This window comes from Dreissena polymorpha, chromosome 1 (assembly GCF_020536995.1).
Source record: "Dreissena polymorpha isolate Duluth1 chromosome 1, UMN_Dpol_1.0, whole genome shotgun sequence".
Taxonomy (NCBI): Eukaryota; Metazoa; Mollusca; class Bivalvia; order Myida; family Dreissenidae; genus Dreissena; species Dreissena polymorpha.
Window position 1 is genome coordinate 114406363 of NC_068355.1, and position 17660 is coordinate 114424022.

Below are 17660 nucleotides of genomic sequence, written 5' to 3' on the forward strand. Positions count from 1 at the left end.
AGCATGAGGCAGAATCAATGAAACATGTTTGCAACCTATCTAAACATTTTCAACTTTACCCTTATGCATGAACCTTAAGTGCTGTTACAGACTTGCCTGTGTGGTCTGCACAGAGTTATCAGCGATGACACTTTCTACTTGAACAGGATTTTCACCAAGAATATACTTCATATGTAAATACAATAAAAGTGGAAAGTATCATCCCTAATTAGCCTGACTATGGACTGCACAGGTTCATCTGGAACAACACGAGCCTGACTATGGACTACACAGGTTCATCTGGAACAACACTAGCCTGACTATGGACTACACAGGTTCATCTAGGACAACACTAGCCTGACTATGGACTACACAGGTTCATCTAGGACAACACTAGCCTGACTATGGACTACACAGGTTCATCTAGGACAACACTAGCCTGACTATGGACTACACAGGTTCATCTAGGACAACACTAGCCTGACTATGGACTACACAGGTTCATCTAGGACAACACTAGCCTGACTATGGACTACACAGGTTCATCTAGGACAACACTAGCCTGACTATGGACTACACAGGTTCATCTAGGACAACACTAGCCTGACTATGGACTACACAGGCTCATCTGGGACAACACTAGCCCGACTATGGACTGCACAGGCTCATCTGGGACAACACTAGCCTGACTATGGACTACACAGGCTCATCTGGGACAACACTAGCCTGACTATGGACTGCACAGGCTCATCTGGGACAACACAAGCCTGACTATGGACTACACAGGCTCATCTGGGACAACACTAGCCTGACTATGGACTACACAGGTTCATCTAGGACAACACTAGCCTGACTATGGACTACACAGGCTCATCTGGGACAACACTAGCCTGACTATGGACTGCACAGGCTCATCTGGGACAACACTAGCCTGACTATGGACTACTCAGGCTCATCTGGAACAACACTAGCCTGACTATGGACTACACAGGTTTATTTAGGACAACACTAGCCTGACTATGGACTACACAGGTTCATCTAGGACAACACTAGCCTGACTATGGACTGCAAAGCTCATCTAAGACAACACTAGCCTGACTATGGACTGCACAGGCTCATCTGGGACAACACTTTCCATACATGCATCATAAGCCTAGTTTTCCCAGTGAAAGGCTCAAATAATGTTGCCCACACTAAACAATCTTAAACCTTCTTGATCTGATTGCACAATTTTAAACACATTTAAAATTATGTTCGCAAGCTAAATGACCCTAACCTTCTCAATCCTGTTTCTGTGTTTCTCAGGTAGTTTCTGCCGAAGTTCCTCAACCGTTAGTGTGTGAGGGAATCCCAACATAAGGATCTGATCGTGTAACTCTATGGCGTTCGGAATCTTTCCATCGGACGTCTGGTTATAAGAGAATAAAACGGATGTGAAAGTATTGCAGTTCCCAGATAAAACAAGAGATGTGTTTGTCAGAAACACAATGCCCCCTATTGCTCTGCTTTGAAGCCATATATTTGACCTTTGGCCTTTCACCACTCAAAATGTGCAGCTCCATGAGATACACATGCATGCCAAATATCAAGTTGCTATCTTCAATAATGCAAAAGTTATTGCAAAACTTTAACCAACTTTGGGACACACACAATGAATGAATGACAGACGGACAGGCAAAAAACAATATACCCCCAATCTTTCTATCCGGGGGCATAAAAAGCAGCTCTATTGCATTCTTATGGTTGCTAAAAATGTCCTCATTTCCAGTGTTTACTAATTTTTTCTTTTATTTGACTCAGTGACCTTATTTTTTACCCTATGTGACCCACTTTTGATTAGCTGAGATATCATATGACGAATGTTCTGACCTTTTTCATGAAGATTGGACAATAAATGTTTCTTAAATTTGACTTTGTCTCCTAGTTTTTTACCCAATGTGACCCAATTTTAAACTTTGCTAAAATATAATTAAGACATATGTTCAGACCAACTTTGATGACATGACAAGATATGTTGACCAAGTTTTGTACCCCAACATCAATTAGTTATGAACTCACATGTTATATTATTTGGGTATGTTTTTGACCAACTTTCATAAAGATTGGATTTTTTAGTTTTAAAGCTTTTTCTTGAATTTCAACTACTTTTTGACCCCACATCGTTTTCTAGTTTGCAACTGATTGGGAGAATGTTCTGACCAAGTTCTATGAAGATTGGGAAATAAATGTAACCTCTATAGTGTTCCAATTATTTTTCTTCATTTTAAACATACCCAGTATTGAACTCCGCAGGTTTATTGGGATAATTGTTTACTAAGTTACATGAAGATTTGGAAATAAATGTGGCCTCTGGGGTGTCCAATAGAAAAATACTGATGACAGACAACACACATGCAAAAAAAGCAATCACAAAACCACAACATGAGAAGGTTAAACAAACAAGGTAGTGTAGATGAAGAAAACAGTTTAAATCACAAAGAAGCATAAAACATTATTTCAATGTCATACCCTGTCTTCCCACATTCATAATATTGCAATATTAAGACGTCTGACAATAGAGACAAAAAATGTAATGTACATTTTAAATTATCAGACAGTTTTGACACTTCTGAATTAGAATGCAACTTGGTAAAAAACAATAACTGGTTCTGTTCATTTTAACAGACTAATTAAAAAAAAGAAAAGAAATGCAATTGGAAATATATTCTACACTTATTTCAATACACAATTATCCAGTAGATGTGACAGCATCAAACTCACAATATATCCCTGGATAATTGATGTGTTCTGCCATTTAATCAGTAGTGTACGGTTGACGATGTCGGCCGCTGAAATATGTAATGGGATACAATTTCACAACAGTTCTGACACAAAAAATTGCTTATATACCATGAACTAATTGTAACACATTATAAAACAACTTACATAGAATGTTAAGTTTTCCTTGGAACAAGATGGTGAGATGTCAATTACCTGAGACCTGAAGTGTTCTGTGCAGCTTGTGATGTTTATGGAACCCAGTTACAACTAACCATGTGTGACATCATGAGAGCCAATTTTCTGAGCATGTTGCTTGATGATTTGGCCAAAAATTTGACTCTTTACGTGTTCAAAATGTTGTACTGTAGCCATAAAAGAAGAACGTGACACCCCCCCTCTTTTAGAATGTTCAGGCAGTTGCACCTCCCATGCAGCAATGTATTCAAAGGAACAGAACCATTGTCGAATTTGTCCCAGATTTAATTAATCCAAATGTTTTGAGCAAGTTTTTTTTATAACTACAGATTGGTCAAAGTGCGTATCTGAGTGACAAAGGTTTAATCAGATATCAATCAACAAACCTTGGTCCCTGTCAGCGAATGCCACAACTGTGTAGTTATTCAAATCCAAGGGCGAGGTCACCTGGGTCAAGGCCATAGCCCTATGGAATTCTGGGTGCATGACCTTCAACAAGGTTAGGGTGACATTGCCTGACAACCCAGGGCTAAGAACAACCATATTGTTGCGGACACAATTACTGAACACGCATTTTACCTCACTGGAAATACAAGGATAAAGAACATAATAAACAATTAATGCTTAATACAAAGCATGCAGAATTCAGGTCCATAGCTTTTTAAGTGTTTGATTATATTTTTTTCAAGACATCTAAGTTTAATTGGTGAAACAAATCAATATAAAAAATCACTTGTTATTACATTCTGTTTGGCATTTAATTTACATAGGTAAATTAATCTTGAATTTCAAGTGAAGATATTATGAAAACAAATATAGTTAACATGATTTCATGCCCATTTTCAAACCTTATAAATAGAAGCTGAATTACCAAACAAGTATGTACTTTTTTATGTTAATAATAATAAAAATAGTCATATAACCATCTTAAACAGCAAAGCATCCAAAATGGAAGTGTATAGTTTAAAACAGTGCATGTGTATGAATTAGTAACTATAAAAACCATGCCATATCGGTACAGCATTGTGCTTTTACAAAATGTTATCCAAAACAAAGGGAAATTTAACAACAAAAAAGAAGCACTTAATGCTTTCTTTCTACATAGGCCTAATATATTCATGTAGCGCAGTGATTCAGATTGGACCCACTTTTCTCAGGACAGGTGCGCTAAATGGTCAATTTATTTTCAAGACATTTTTTCCAAAATAATGAAAAAAAAAATTTAAGACTGTTTTTCTGTCGTAAAACAAAAAGAAAACTGGACAAAGCTAATACGATTTTAATTCAGATAGCACTTATTTATAGACTTGGGAGAGTTCGATTAAGATTTTATGGTTCAAACAATTTCCTAGACACAGCTCATATCTATGTCTATAAGGCCTCTTTAAATGGGAAGATCCTTTTAGGCTTGCCATAGGTTCTGATCTTCATTATCATCTTCAGTGTGTCAGATTTAAGCATGTTTCTCAAGGCTATTATTTTTATATTGAACCCAAAATCCTGTTTACTAGACATAGGATGGCAAGACTGGCCAACTTCAATAGGTTAGAAAATAGTTCATTATGAAACTTCATTATTTAGTGCAAAATGTTAAGAAAGAATCTTGATGTGTAAATCATGTGACGCCATGTGCGAGCATTAAGCACTGTTCATAATTATTAATGATGACAAATCAACGTGTGAATTTAAATTAAGATTAAATGTAACATGTACCGGTAAAAAGATGGCTACCTCCAGATTTCATTTAACCAATATTTAAATTCAGAACTTTGATTCAGTTCACTAAATCCTAAAAATTCAACTTTCGCTAAATAGCATTTACATCCCTTCAAAATTTAGCTTCCTTTACCCAAATGAATTAAAACTATTTCTTCAGCCAGCCACCACAAGACACAAACCACTGTACTCAATAAAAGGCAAAGTATTTTTATTATAACTTTCCAAGCATCTGTTTGTATACTTTGGACAAAAAACACTCAGAGGTTTGATCGTCCAAAAGACTTGACTTGCTGCTCAAAATAAGGTACTGGTCACATGTCAGACAAACTGATTATATGTCGGCAAGATAGGAGCACTGGGCTTAATAACTTCAATTATTTGCAAACTTTATGCTTAATAAGCTGAAGGGGTGATCCAATCTGAATCCCTGTATCAGTGTATGCCTTGCTTTTAACCAACACCATGATAATCTAGGATGTATTAAGATGAGCCACTGGGAGACCTGGGATGAATGCATGTGCCTAAAGTGCAGTCTGCAAAGGACAACACTTTCCAATAAGCCTGGATTTTTTTGTTACTGCTCTTCTAAAGAAAAATCCAGTCTAGGCAGAAAGTGTGTTTTGCACAGGCTAATCTGGGACAACACTTTAGGCACAAGCGTTAAGGCAATTTTTTCCAGAGATGGGTTCATATTACTCTAGCCACATACTCATTGCTTTCAACTTACAAGTACATGGTATATGATGCATTAAATATTGATCATAGCATTATTTTACATGGTGCATTAATAACATTTCCGCTGTAAGACCCATGTTTGCACAGACCCATTGGAATATCAAACATCAACACTGGACTCAAAATCAAGAAACCTGGTTTCTTTAGTATGATACGCAATAAAACCCAAAGCTGTTTTAAGATACAATATAGCTGTGCTTGCATCAAATGTGGACACAACTTAATCTCTGCTTTAATAATGACTTACATTTAAGATCATGTTAAATTCAATTATTTATTTTTTACAATTTAATTTAAACAAACCATGCTAAGTGTACAGGTGCATGTTGTCAAATCAATGGTTAAATCACTCATTCAAATTCTTTTGAGCTGTAACAAAAGGGCCAAAAAGGTCGCTCACCTGAGAACCATTACACAAATCAAACTGTTTTAAGCATCTTTTGTGATGTATGTTAAATAAAAATGTGGTCTCTGACATTGCTTTTTAACCAAAATAATATTTGAACACTGCTGAAATATCATAAAAACCGAAAATATGAAACTTTTATAGAGTTCATTAGATGGACAACTGCCCATTCCCTCTTTGTTATATTTTTCAACTAACTGGAACCATTTTGTGGACAAGGCTGAGATATCATGACTAAGTTTCATGACAATTTAGGACATAGTAAATCTTCTAGATTGTTCAAAAGGTTTCACAAGAGCTTATATGGAAAACTGCCCCGCCCACTGATGACCATGTTTTTCACTGGACCATTTTAAAACTTGGTAGAGATATAATTAGAACATGCTTCTGAACAAAAATTATTGATAATTAACTAAATATATAACTTCTAGAGTGTTCACAAGCTTAAAATTATTATATAATTTGATAATTTGACGTACCATTTACTTTCGCTTATAAGACACATTTTTAAAGCTTAAAGTTATAAGGTACAGTGGGGGTCTCGTCTTATAAGCGAGATACTGGTGAAAATAAATGAAATTTCTAAAAAAATTGAGTTTACTGGGCTCACACTCACCAGCAAAATTGGACACTTGTCAGTTGTTTTGAATCATCGCAGCAGCCATTTGCATTTTCTCTAGTCTGTATAGGCCGTACTGTGTACCGGAACGCTATGTTCAGTCACAGATATACTTGTAATCAAATGTATCGTAATTGATTTTGCTGTCTTTTATTTCTAATTTTCATTTTGTTATTTTAGGGGCGTAAAACGTTATCTTGTCCGTGATTATACTTGAAAAGTTTGTATCACCCGATTGTCTGCGTGTGACGGCATTAATTGTCAATTAAATTGGCCATTAGAGTATACGTGGGAAAGCGGTGACACGATGCCAAAGATGCCAAAAACAACAGCAAAATCAGTTCTCAGTTTGAAACTGTGTATGGTTAAATAAACAAGCTGCCTATTACAAGTGCTACTTGAAAAGTTTGTATCACCTGATCGTCTGTGTGCGATGTTGTTAATTGTCAATTAAGACTTAATTAGCAATAAGAGTATCGTCTGAAATTGGCGACTCGCCAAACATGCTAAAAACAACGGCAAATTTAGTTTGCAACTGTCAATTGTTAAATAAACACATGTATTCAGATGACCCACTAATGCCGATGACACCTCATTTATTAGGGGTCAATGACGGCTGGATCAAAGAGCGACCTCATTAAATTATCCGCAGGTGGCTTTCTTCTCGACACGTGATCTCCATCTGCACTTCCGAGTCACTCTATCATGCGATTGGCTTATTTTATGAAAGTAGTAATTACCTATTTTTGATAGACATGTGGTGTAAAATTTGCATAATCAAGGTAATGAAACTAAATGATTTAAAATATCTGCCTATTAGTTTTCAAAACCTATTAAACAATACAGTTATATTTACAAATTACAACTACTGGAATTGTCAAAATGATACGAAAACGTTGCAAAATTTGTATAAATTATGTTGGATCTTTTTTTAGATTTGGAAATTAGTTGTAATATTTATCCTTTAAAAATATAAAATTCTTGAAGAAAAATTGATGATTTTCTCCAACCTTCTGCCGTTTTTGGGCTGATGAAAACGGAAAAATTTGATCGCGTCTTATACAGGGGTCAGTCTTAAATCCACCCATTATAAAGTCCGATGTCTGGGTGTGTCTTATAAGTGAGGGCATCTTATAAGCGAAAGTATATGGTAGTTTTTGGACCCTTTGTAATCCAGTTTCAAACTTGGGTGAGAAATTAGGTAAAATGTTCTGACCAAGTATCATTTTGATTGGGCAGTAAGTTGCGTGGCCTGTAGCCTGCTTACAAGGTTAATATTGAGTACCTACAATGGACAACACATGGTGGACAAAAAGTGATCAGAAAAGCTCATCATGAGCACAACATGCTCAGGTGGGCTCATACAAATATCACCTCATAAGAAAATGAAAAAAACACCTGGAATTGTTAAAATCAAATATGCTCCCATTATTTTATACTGAAGTCTAATGATAGTAATCATCCAATAAATAAGCAATAAAATTAACCAACACAATTTCCAAATCTTAGCTTTCTAAATTACAATGTACACATTTGCATACATGGTATTCATAGCAACAAAAGCATCATAGGATAAAGACAAAATCTTCATAACTATATCACTTACCCGCTACTAGACTTATGTATACTAAAGGGAAAAAACACACACAGTTCTAACAAAAATTCTTTCTAATATCTGGTTCAAACACAATACACACCAAATCTTCTAGAGTAGATAAAAGTTTACAATTTGAAAGAGAATGAAAAAATATTCTGATATGTTAAAAAACCAGTTTAAAAAAAATGTTTTTTTCAACAAAAACATATTATTAACAAAACGTAGAGAAAAGAATTTATCCTTGCACAAAAACAATAAAAATACACACTTTTCAATTCAACAAAAGGATATTAAAAACCTTTATAATACACTTAATTAATTGTCAGGATTTTATCTTAAAAGATCATTTAGGTAAATATACCAGAACTCACTAGAACAATAGATTTGGGCCGTGCATGTGCATACAGTGTCGTCCTAGATTAGCCTGTGCAGTATAGTCACAGGCTAATCACTGACGAATCTTTCTGCTTTTATGCTTTTTTCGTTTTAAGTAAGTCTGTTCTAAGAAAAAATCCAGCTAAGCCCATAAAGTGTCATCCCAGATTAGCCTGTGCAGTCATGCAGTCAGCACAGGCTAATCAGGGACGACACTTTCCAGTTTTATGCTTTTTTTTGTTTTAAGAAAGTCTCTTCCTTGACAAAATCCAGTTAAGCTGGAAAATGTCAAGTTGTGAACATTCATTAATGATTAAACCCCTTTCTCACAGAGCATGGCCTATTTGTAATGGCAAACATTTCTTAATACAAATGAATAAGTGTAAATTGCAAGATGGTCTAAATGATAACGTTTTGGGAGAGTGGACACAATTCAATATCATAGTTATTAATGTACACTTTTATTGCATGCTTTCCGATGGTTTATAGAGAAATATCAGTGAATTAAAACTGATAATTTCATTGTTTCAAACAGTGAAAATTAACAGTGAAAATTATCTATAATTTTCACTGTTTACTGTGAAATGACGTCATTTGTTGACGAAATGACGTCATTATCCCAGCGAAATTCTTAAGTTAAACTCTAAAAATAATGTATATAAACATCGAAAAAAGAGCATAAAATAAAAATAAAATTTGTTGAATTCGGTGGAGTATCGATTTTAATTCACTTGTGATCATAAAAAAAAAATATTTTCTATGCTCACTCGTGAATTAAAATCGATAATACACCGAATAAAACAAATACCCTCTATTTATCTTTTAAGGATAAAAGCCTAATGGGCAGCCGACACTGCCCCACACTTACCTGGATATGTTAAGCTGGTCTTGCATTTCCAGTTTGACTCGCTTTAGGTTTCGGATCAGTTGAGGATCTGTCCCATTGACCCAGGTGTATACAACATCTATGGGTACTGGTAAGCACAACCTGGTGTTGGGTTTAATTAAATATGTTAAAGGATTGCTCATATCAATCAAAACAAGATATGCTAAAAAAAACTAAATGTCCACTGACTTGCAGCAAAGTTGTCAACTTGAATGTGATGTTTGATCTCCTCATGTATACATCTTACTTTTTAAATTTTGTCAAATCTAACCAGATACAAATTTATATGATCCTTAGCATTCCAGAGATATTATGAGTATGAACATTCATACTACATGCACAAGTGACCACCTCAAAAACAATTCTTTCAAATAAAATCATATGAACTTCAATGGTTATCTAGGTAAAAGCCTCTGCTCTGAGAGGAATGGTCTTTTACTTCCAAAAAATGATCATACAAATAAACAGGTTTGTAGACAAAGTGTTTTCTATATACTTCACTGAAACAATTAGTCTGTTTGTACCAACTGACCTATTGACCTACTGATGTACAGGTACAAATCAATAGTATCCCCGCCTTTTTGAAGGGGTGTATAATAATGCATGAAATTCAGCAAGCACAAATATCTGAACAAAAATAATTTATTTTCTGAACTACATTATAGTAGTCATCATTATTGTTATATTCAATAACATGCTAATCATAATAATAATTCAATGTTCTTTTCATTAAATAACTATATTTAAACTTTTTACAGCGCAATTTCATTATGTTTATTTCATAAAATGCCTCTGAGAGATGTTTTGATGTTTTCTCAAACAAAATTATATCTTCAAGACTATACTATTATTGATTGCATAAACATAATACACAAGCACAGATCTCAAATAGTCGAAAATCATCATAAGTAATTACTGTATGTATGTTTAAATAGATGTTGTGGCTACAAAGTCATCACGCAATTTGCCTAACATTCATTAAAACATGTCACCTTTCTCTGTACGATTTTCCAGCTAAATTGTCACTGAATGAATTGAACACTGAGGCATATTTTTCTGTACTCCATTCCACAACAGTCTGCAACAGAGGAAAAACATTCATTAACCCTATTACAAATCCTAGCATTTTAGCTTTAACTTAAATAACTTGCTCAAAATCCAGTTAGTTTTTTCACCACTTTGGGAATGGGTCCTTTATTTTCGAAAAAAATAAAATAAATACATTTGCAGAATCGCAAATTTTCGTTGGAAGTTATGCTATTTGTGAGAAAACAGTAATACTGAACATTTACCATGCTCTAAAACAGCCAATATATACATCTTTTGACGATTTAAAAACCTGAACATTATAAAGCGTTGCAACGCCAAAAGAATAATAATTTGGAGAGTTCTGTTGTTGTCGTTATATTTTGTGAAACTATGAGGATTGCTTATATAAAGTATAAAATACATCTGTCATTGTATCAGGAAGGATGGCCGAGTGGTCTAAGTACTTTTTACTCCTGGACTCTGTGGGAAGGTGGCTCGAGCCCTGCTGAGTTACTTTTTTCTTTTCTTTTTTGAATTTTATTCTTGATTTTTTTACTGGAGCTTTTTAGATCCAATGTTAACATTTATCAATATAAAGCATTTAATGACAAACTTCAAAACATGCCAAAATCTGTGAAAAGGCCCCTTTAATAAGGTTCAACTAATAAAGCTGGATGGGAACTAAATGTGGAGATCTAAAAAAATATTTTTGGAAAGTGACCTGGAGGGTCCGCAGCTGGGCTTTGGATGATTGCAACCAGAAAATATGTATGCAATTGAAACTGAGTAACAGGAAACATATAGGATACCTCTCCAAAATGAAATGCTGATACTACAATAACAATCGCTCCAACAAGCAGCACTAACAGTCCATAGCGATGAGACAGCACGTCGTAGAATTGTTTTTGCAACAATTTTCGCCAATTTGAGTTCTCCATTTTAACGTTGTATCACATGACAGCGCTTTTTTCCAGGACGCTAACTAATGTCAACAAACGTGGCAATGGAGGCTGACATCTTTGATTGAACGTTTTCGTCGTTATCGACTATTTGCTTTCGTATCGCTTTCATCCCTTTCATAAAAACTTCTAGAGATGTGAACATCATTTTTTTCGTGATCATTTTATGGTCATGATCATGAGATTATTCTTCATAAACATATTATTTTACATCCTCCTGCTCATCATCATTATCATATTGAACAACGAAATGGCGTGGCGTAGGTGGGGGAGGGGTTGTCCCCTTACTGCAATCAGGGGCTTGGAGGTCCTCTCTCTAGAAACTTTTGAAAATGAAAAGTAAAATCCTGCATTTTGGTGGCGTTTTATCTGAATTCAGAGTCTGACGACTAAAGAGCATTTTTATATTAGAATTCACATATATTGACTATACTCAGTGACTGATCGACATGAATATGATATAACATTGTCATACATGTATTCCCCGTTTCTCAATAACCACCTTTTTGATCAGTCACGGAAATACATTATTTATACCCGAAGCTAGTATGCGCGCACACACTTTGTTTACATATGGACTTATTTGTCCGTATGTTCAAGATCCGTCACAGTTAATGAACATTTAACGTTAACGTCCACATGATCATATATTTTATAACGTTTTAAATTCATTATTACAACTGTTACAGAGTATGGCATATTTCCTAGTGTCAAGTTTGACATAATAAAAACATTGTGGGCAGTTCTGTATGTGGAGCAGAACAGATGCCATAAGGTGTTGGTAAACTGGAAAAAAGCTAGCTAAAGAAACTCAGCGTACAGTTTATATAGTATTGACAGACCTGTAAAGTCGCGCCAGTCAAAATCATAACAAGCGACATTTAAAGTTATGGTAGCCAGAACTACAAAAAAGCTACATTGCTTTGTAGAAATGAATTGTTTTCTTGCCATACAACAACAAACAATTATCCTGTCTTGAGCATAGCTGATTTTTTTTGTCTGAAAACCCTTAAGGTGATCCGAAAATTGTTGTACGGGGATATAACAAAAAGACAATACAGTCTGTCGAAAATGCTGTGTACAATCGTTAATTGTTATAAATCGTGGTATAATGCAAAGTTATTAACCAGTGACTCATTAGTCTTCGGCAATAGTCGACGGGTGTCTTTTGATTTCCGTCATTTTCGGAAGTTGGCATATCATTTCGTTAAAAATAATCTAAAATGTTCTTTCTTGCCTGTCGGTAGCATAATGAATTCAACATTATTGTAACGCTTAAATACGAAGACTCACTATATTTCGGGAAAAGATAAATACTCGTTTTTTGCGTCGAATAAAGTTGGGTGCATCTTATAGTTCAAATATTTTTTTACTCGTCAAAAACATTGGGTGCAAACGCACCCAACGACCCCCCCCCCCCCCCGGCTACGGGTATGTCATTTTCGTCATTATGATTATTATCATCAATAGTATGATATTCTTCACCATACACGTCCCCCTCAGCATCATCATTCACTACCTCAATATTTCATAATTATCAGAAACAAAACGCCAGCATCATGATCATAATAACAATATTATCATGATCTGTATCTTCATGAACATAATCATTATTATCATCAACAAGATAAAAAAAAAATATCAACATTTGGGAACTTTTAATTACTCTCATTAAACATGTTTAAGTTGCCATGGTGCAATCGATACGGTGTTCGCCTAACAACCGGTTGGTCACGGGTTTGATCCCCTGTTTGGCATAGTTCTCCCCCAAAGATACCATGTACTGGTTCTACCCCAAAAAGCGTTTCATGAGCGTAAGGCTTTCAATGTAATCGAGCAACAATAAATAGGTTTAAAACCTATTGAGTCGAGAAAGTACAAGTCAGTTCAGGGTCAGTGGCCTTGGGTAATATAGCCGATTGGGGACTAGCAATAAGCTGTACCGTTATAACACATACACAAATAAACTCAGTGAATAGTTCTTTGCTCTTTATTCAGTTATTAACATAAAGTTTCCAGGGCTATATAAGTCTTTAAATTAGTTGTTAATGCAATATTTCCAAGTCCATGTTATTCTCCAAGTAATTAATAACGTTTCCAAGATATGACAAAATCCGCAAAAATCCAACCAGAAAATAAACCTCCAGCGTCTCTCCTATGTGTTAAATCCTTCCCCTTTTTATTGTCCAAAGAAGCATTGCTTATATACTATTATCGTTACATAAACATGACGGATCAAACTAATTTGTTGAAATGCATATTTATTATCTGGTAATTGCGCCGACACGAAAACAAACATCATTTATTAAACATGTAATCTTGTCATGATCTTTTAATTAAAACGGACTGTACTCAGTAGAAAGCGTGATATTCTACAGTCAACAAACTAATTAGTCTCCGACCACACTGACGTAAACACAGGGCATGCATTATAGCGAACAAGTTCTAAACATCAATTATGCGACAAAGCAACACATGTACCTCTATGACATAAGTATCTAAAGGTCAGTGACCTTGGGTAATAAAGCCGATTGGGTACTAGAAATAAGCAACACATGTACCTTTTTTATAATGGCATAAGTATCTTAGGGCCTGTGACCAGCAAAGTTGGCCGGCCTGACCGCAGGGATGTCACCCTTTATGTACCAGTCCCCTTATGTACCACCCCTTTATGTACCACTATCTGGCCCTTTATGTACCATGATGGTGTGTTAATAATGAAATGTATTTGGTGACATATTATTTATGAATTTAGACTAATATATTGTCATAGATTATATTTTATGCCAGCTTGTGTGTCAGTGACTGTCTTAGTATAATTTATTAGCCCCAGTAGTGATAAATGATTCATATTCTTACCTGAAATTAAAGTATATGATAAAAATCCATTTGTCACTATCTTATCCTGACTAAGTCTAACTAAAATGTTTGTATTTCCTATTGTATAGTTGAAATGTGATACTTTGAAGAGAAGAGAGAATGACCTTCATTTTCAAACTGTAAACAATAAAATTATTTCCTTTTTTAATCATGTTTAGAGAATGACCTTAATTTTCAAACTGTGAAAAAAAATCCTTCTTTAATCATGTTTACAAAAAATTAACTGGTGGTGTCATCAAAGGAATCTATTTGTGGTATAAATAAAGTAATTAGGTACCTATGTAACTATAAAATTATCACGTTCATTTTCAAATAAAAATCAAAGGGAGGATAAATAGAAAGTTTTCACAGGTTATCAAGTAATTAAGGTAAGTGTTGTTGCTCAATTGTTAAAGTGTGTATATATGCTGGTGATATTCAATATGTAAAACCATACCAACATCATGGCAGACATTATTTTTTCTTGTATTGATTGTGGTGCCAATGTCATTGACGATGATGAAGCTATTTCGTGTGATATTTGTGAAAGATGGCAACACAGGAGATGCAACACTGGTAAGTTAAGTTAAATTATTATATAATCCTGTATGAAATAAAATAATTTGTAGCCCAAAAAAAGGGAAAAAACATACTTTATATTAATTATTACAATGTCATTATAACAGTTTTTCACAGTGCTTACTGATTATTCGATGATTATAAGAGTTATTTAATTCAATAGTTAAACATTAAATGATTTAAATGAATTCTTTTCAGGTATAACCCTCAGACAGTATCGCCGGATGGTGAGGCAGGAGATTGAACTTCCCTGGTCTTGCGACCAGTGTCGGGAACATCCTGCTGCCGTACTTGACCATACCGCTGCATATGAACCCGCTGCAGACGAACCAACAGAACCCGCTGCCGACGAACCAGCAGACTATGCAGCCAACGGGATTCAAGATAATTCTTTCAATGCCCATGGAGACATAAGAGAGAGACCTCACATACAGAATGGGTAAGTGTCATTAATCAGAAATCATTGTCCTTCCTTACACAATAATTGGACTATAGCAAGCACAATTGACAAGTGAATTAAAATATTAAACAATATATGTATTATTATTACTTTAATTATAAACATCTCATTAATGTTATATCATATATACTTTCAGGGAATTACCAGACCCACCACCCAACAGGAATGTCATCCCAGATGGTCCCGTTACGTATGAGGTGGTAGAAGGAGCCACAAGAAAAGGTGGACAGATGCTCCTTGGGAGTGACGGATATACATACGTAGTAAAAGTAAGTATAAAAAAACTACTTTATTTTGAAGTATAAAAAAACTACTTTATTTTGAAGTATAAAAATGACCATATTTTGAAGCGTGGAGAAATTTGTTTTTGTATTATACTGATGATTTCATCATTGTTTGTACCAATGTAATTTTTATGAAATTTTCATTTTCTGTTTTCAGAGAAGCAATCCAGTTACTGGCTTTGTGTACTGGGTGTGCAATGTGAGGTCGAAAGCTAAGCACTGTTCTGCCTGGGTGAACAGTATGGCGAAGATCGTGTAACAGGAGAGATCGTCCACAACCACCCTGCGGATCCAACCAAACTTGGCAAGATGAAGTTCTCTGTACTGGTATGTATTTAACAAGTGGTTAGTTAGTGTTCCACCTTTTTAAATAAATCACTTAGTATGACAGTTAATGCAGATCATTTAAAATAATACTTATAACAGAAATAGTTATGCAGACTGTAACCCTGTTATTTTTATTATCAACATGTTTTCATATCATTCCAGATGAAAGCCAAAGCCGTCGCCCAGGTGTCCAGACCAGCGGGACAAATTGCGAAGGAGGCCATGCGGGAGTTAGCGGCGCTCAACGTACAAGTCACATCGGAATCTGACGAAGGCTATCAACCGCAAACGCATGGGGATACGGCCAAAAGACCCTCTACCGAATGAGCTTGAGTTTGAAGTAAGTTAAAATATATCATTTAATTGTATAATGTCAATTATTATACATAAATACATTTAGTATTGTACTTATTAACTTTCCATGTTGTAATGTATTTATAATTATGTGTTACAGAAACTGTCAAGAAAACAATATTTATTCATATAACATGAGTTTCATTTTTCTCTTTTACAGATAGACACAGAGAACATCAAGTCGATCGATTTTCTTGTTGACGACATCAGGCTCGATGGTGCTCGTCACATTCTGTTTGCAACACCAGTGCAACTGCAACTTCTTCAGCGGGCCAAGCGGTGGTTCATTGATGGGACCTTCAAGGTTGTGAGTCGTCCCTTTTATCAGCTGATGTGAATCCACACCTTCATCAAGAAGACGACTCGGTCAAACAGGTTCCATTACTGTTTGTCCTCATGTCCCGTCGGCAGAAGAGGGACTATATTGCTGTAAGTTTATTGATTTATTTTGTAATTTTTATATTATTTATTCAACATTGCATCTGCGGAAACTGCATGAATGTATATAATGTATTTTGATCATAACCGTGTACTGACACAAGTGATGAACTATTACTTTGATGTTAAGATATGTATAATATTTACATAAAAATTTTGAGTAATATTTTAAGAAATGACAACTTTTGAATAATACACTAACATTTTACATTTCTATTTCAGGTGTTTCAATCCCTGATCCAGCATCTAGCCCCAGAACAGGTCAACGTGGAGTGGTTTATGTTGGATTATGAAGCAGGTAAGAACTATTAATACTTTTATTGTTTCCAAGATTAATTAAGTGTACAAAAATAAAATTCTGTAAGATCATGTACAATTGTAAAAATTAAATGATGTTCCTTCATATCATATAAAAATAATTACCCTTTTCTGTTTTTTTTTTCAGCTGCCTGACAAGCGATCTACGGTAGTGTGACACGTTGTGGTCTCAGTGCAACCTACAGTCAGGGAGGAGACACGTATGGATTCATCCGGTTCTTGCACTGCCATTCCTACCATCAGAACACATACAAGGAGCCTACGAAGAATTACGGACGCAAGCGGCCAACGGACCAGAAGAGCTGCACAGACTGATTGCGTACGTCGACAGAAACGTGGATTAACGGGAACCTGTGGGGTCATACCCGACCGCAGTATGGTGTCGATACCGTACATGTTTGCACGACCCAGGACCTCAGTAACCGGGATCTTGTCTTGCCATCTGATGCCTAATATTTTTTCGGAAGCATACTGCGTGAAAGTGGTTTAGCTTCTCGGTGTGTCTCTGGTACACCGCCCAGGTCTCGTTGGCATAAAGTAAGGATATAATTTTTTAAGAAATGATTTGCGGACCCGCCGACCTCCAATTTTTGACGAAACCAAAAAAAAATCTTTTTTTTCGGACGCCAAAAGGTGGTTTTTAAACACGAAAACGCTTGCCGGGTTTTAGAAAAAGTTCAAATGAATTATAAATTATCATAATAAACCCAGTTTTAATTACCCACATTAATACGTGAACCTCCTTCATCGTGTACAACAGCTACGCCATCATTGTTTGTGCA

The 17660-nt window shown here is 35.3% G+C and overlaps 2 protein-coding genes across 3 annotated transcripts in view; one reads left to right on the forward strand and one right to left on the reverse strand.

Annotated features, from left to right (window-relative positions):
* Window positions 1-11323, reverse strand: part of LOC127845214 (N-acetylglucosamine-1-phosphotransferase subunits alpha/beta-like) — a 41652-nt gene extending 30329 nt beyond the window's left edge. Inside the window, exons 1-7 of one of the 2 annotated variants that reach the window (XM_052376011.1) lie at window positions 11110-11323; window positions 10264-10349; window positions 9254-9373; window positions 8020-8040; window positions 3321-3517; window positions 2740-2807; window positions 1256-1387 (exon numbers count right to left, since the gene is read on the reverse strand). In XM_052376011.1, coding sequence (XP_052231971.1) covers window positions 1256-1387; window positions 2740-2807; window positions 3321-3517; window positions 8020-8040; window positions 9254-9373; window positions 10264-10349; window positions 11110-11238 — 753 coding nt within the window. In that variant the 5' untranslated portion in view covers window positions 11239-11323. The remainder of the gene's footprint in view (window positions 1-1255; window positions 1388-2739; window positions 2808-3320; window positions 3518-8019; window positions 8041-9253; window positions 9374-10263; window positions 10350-11109) is intronic. The other variant, XM_052376018.1, reaches the window with a different exon arrangement.
* Window positions 11324-13956: 2633 nt separating this feature from the next.
* On the forward strand, window positions 13957-17433 carry LOC127845519 (uncharacterized). Its single transcript, XM_052376517.1, has 8 exons — window positions 13957-14694; window positions 14896-15136; window positions 15294-15426; window positions 15599-15768; window positions 15931-16108; window positions 16283-16551; window positions 16783-16858; window positions 17006-17433. The coding sequence occupies exons 1-4, from the start codon at window positions 14583-14585 to the stop codon at window positions 15698-15700; spliced, it is 588 nt and encodes a 195-aa protein (XP_052232477.1). The 5' UTR covers window positions 13957-14582; the 3' UTR covers window positions 15701-15768; window positions 15931-16108; window positions 16283-16551; window positions 16783-16858; window positions 17006-17433.
* Window positions 17434-17660: the final 227 nt, after the last annotated feature.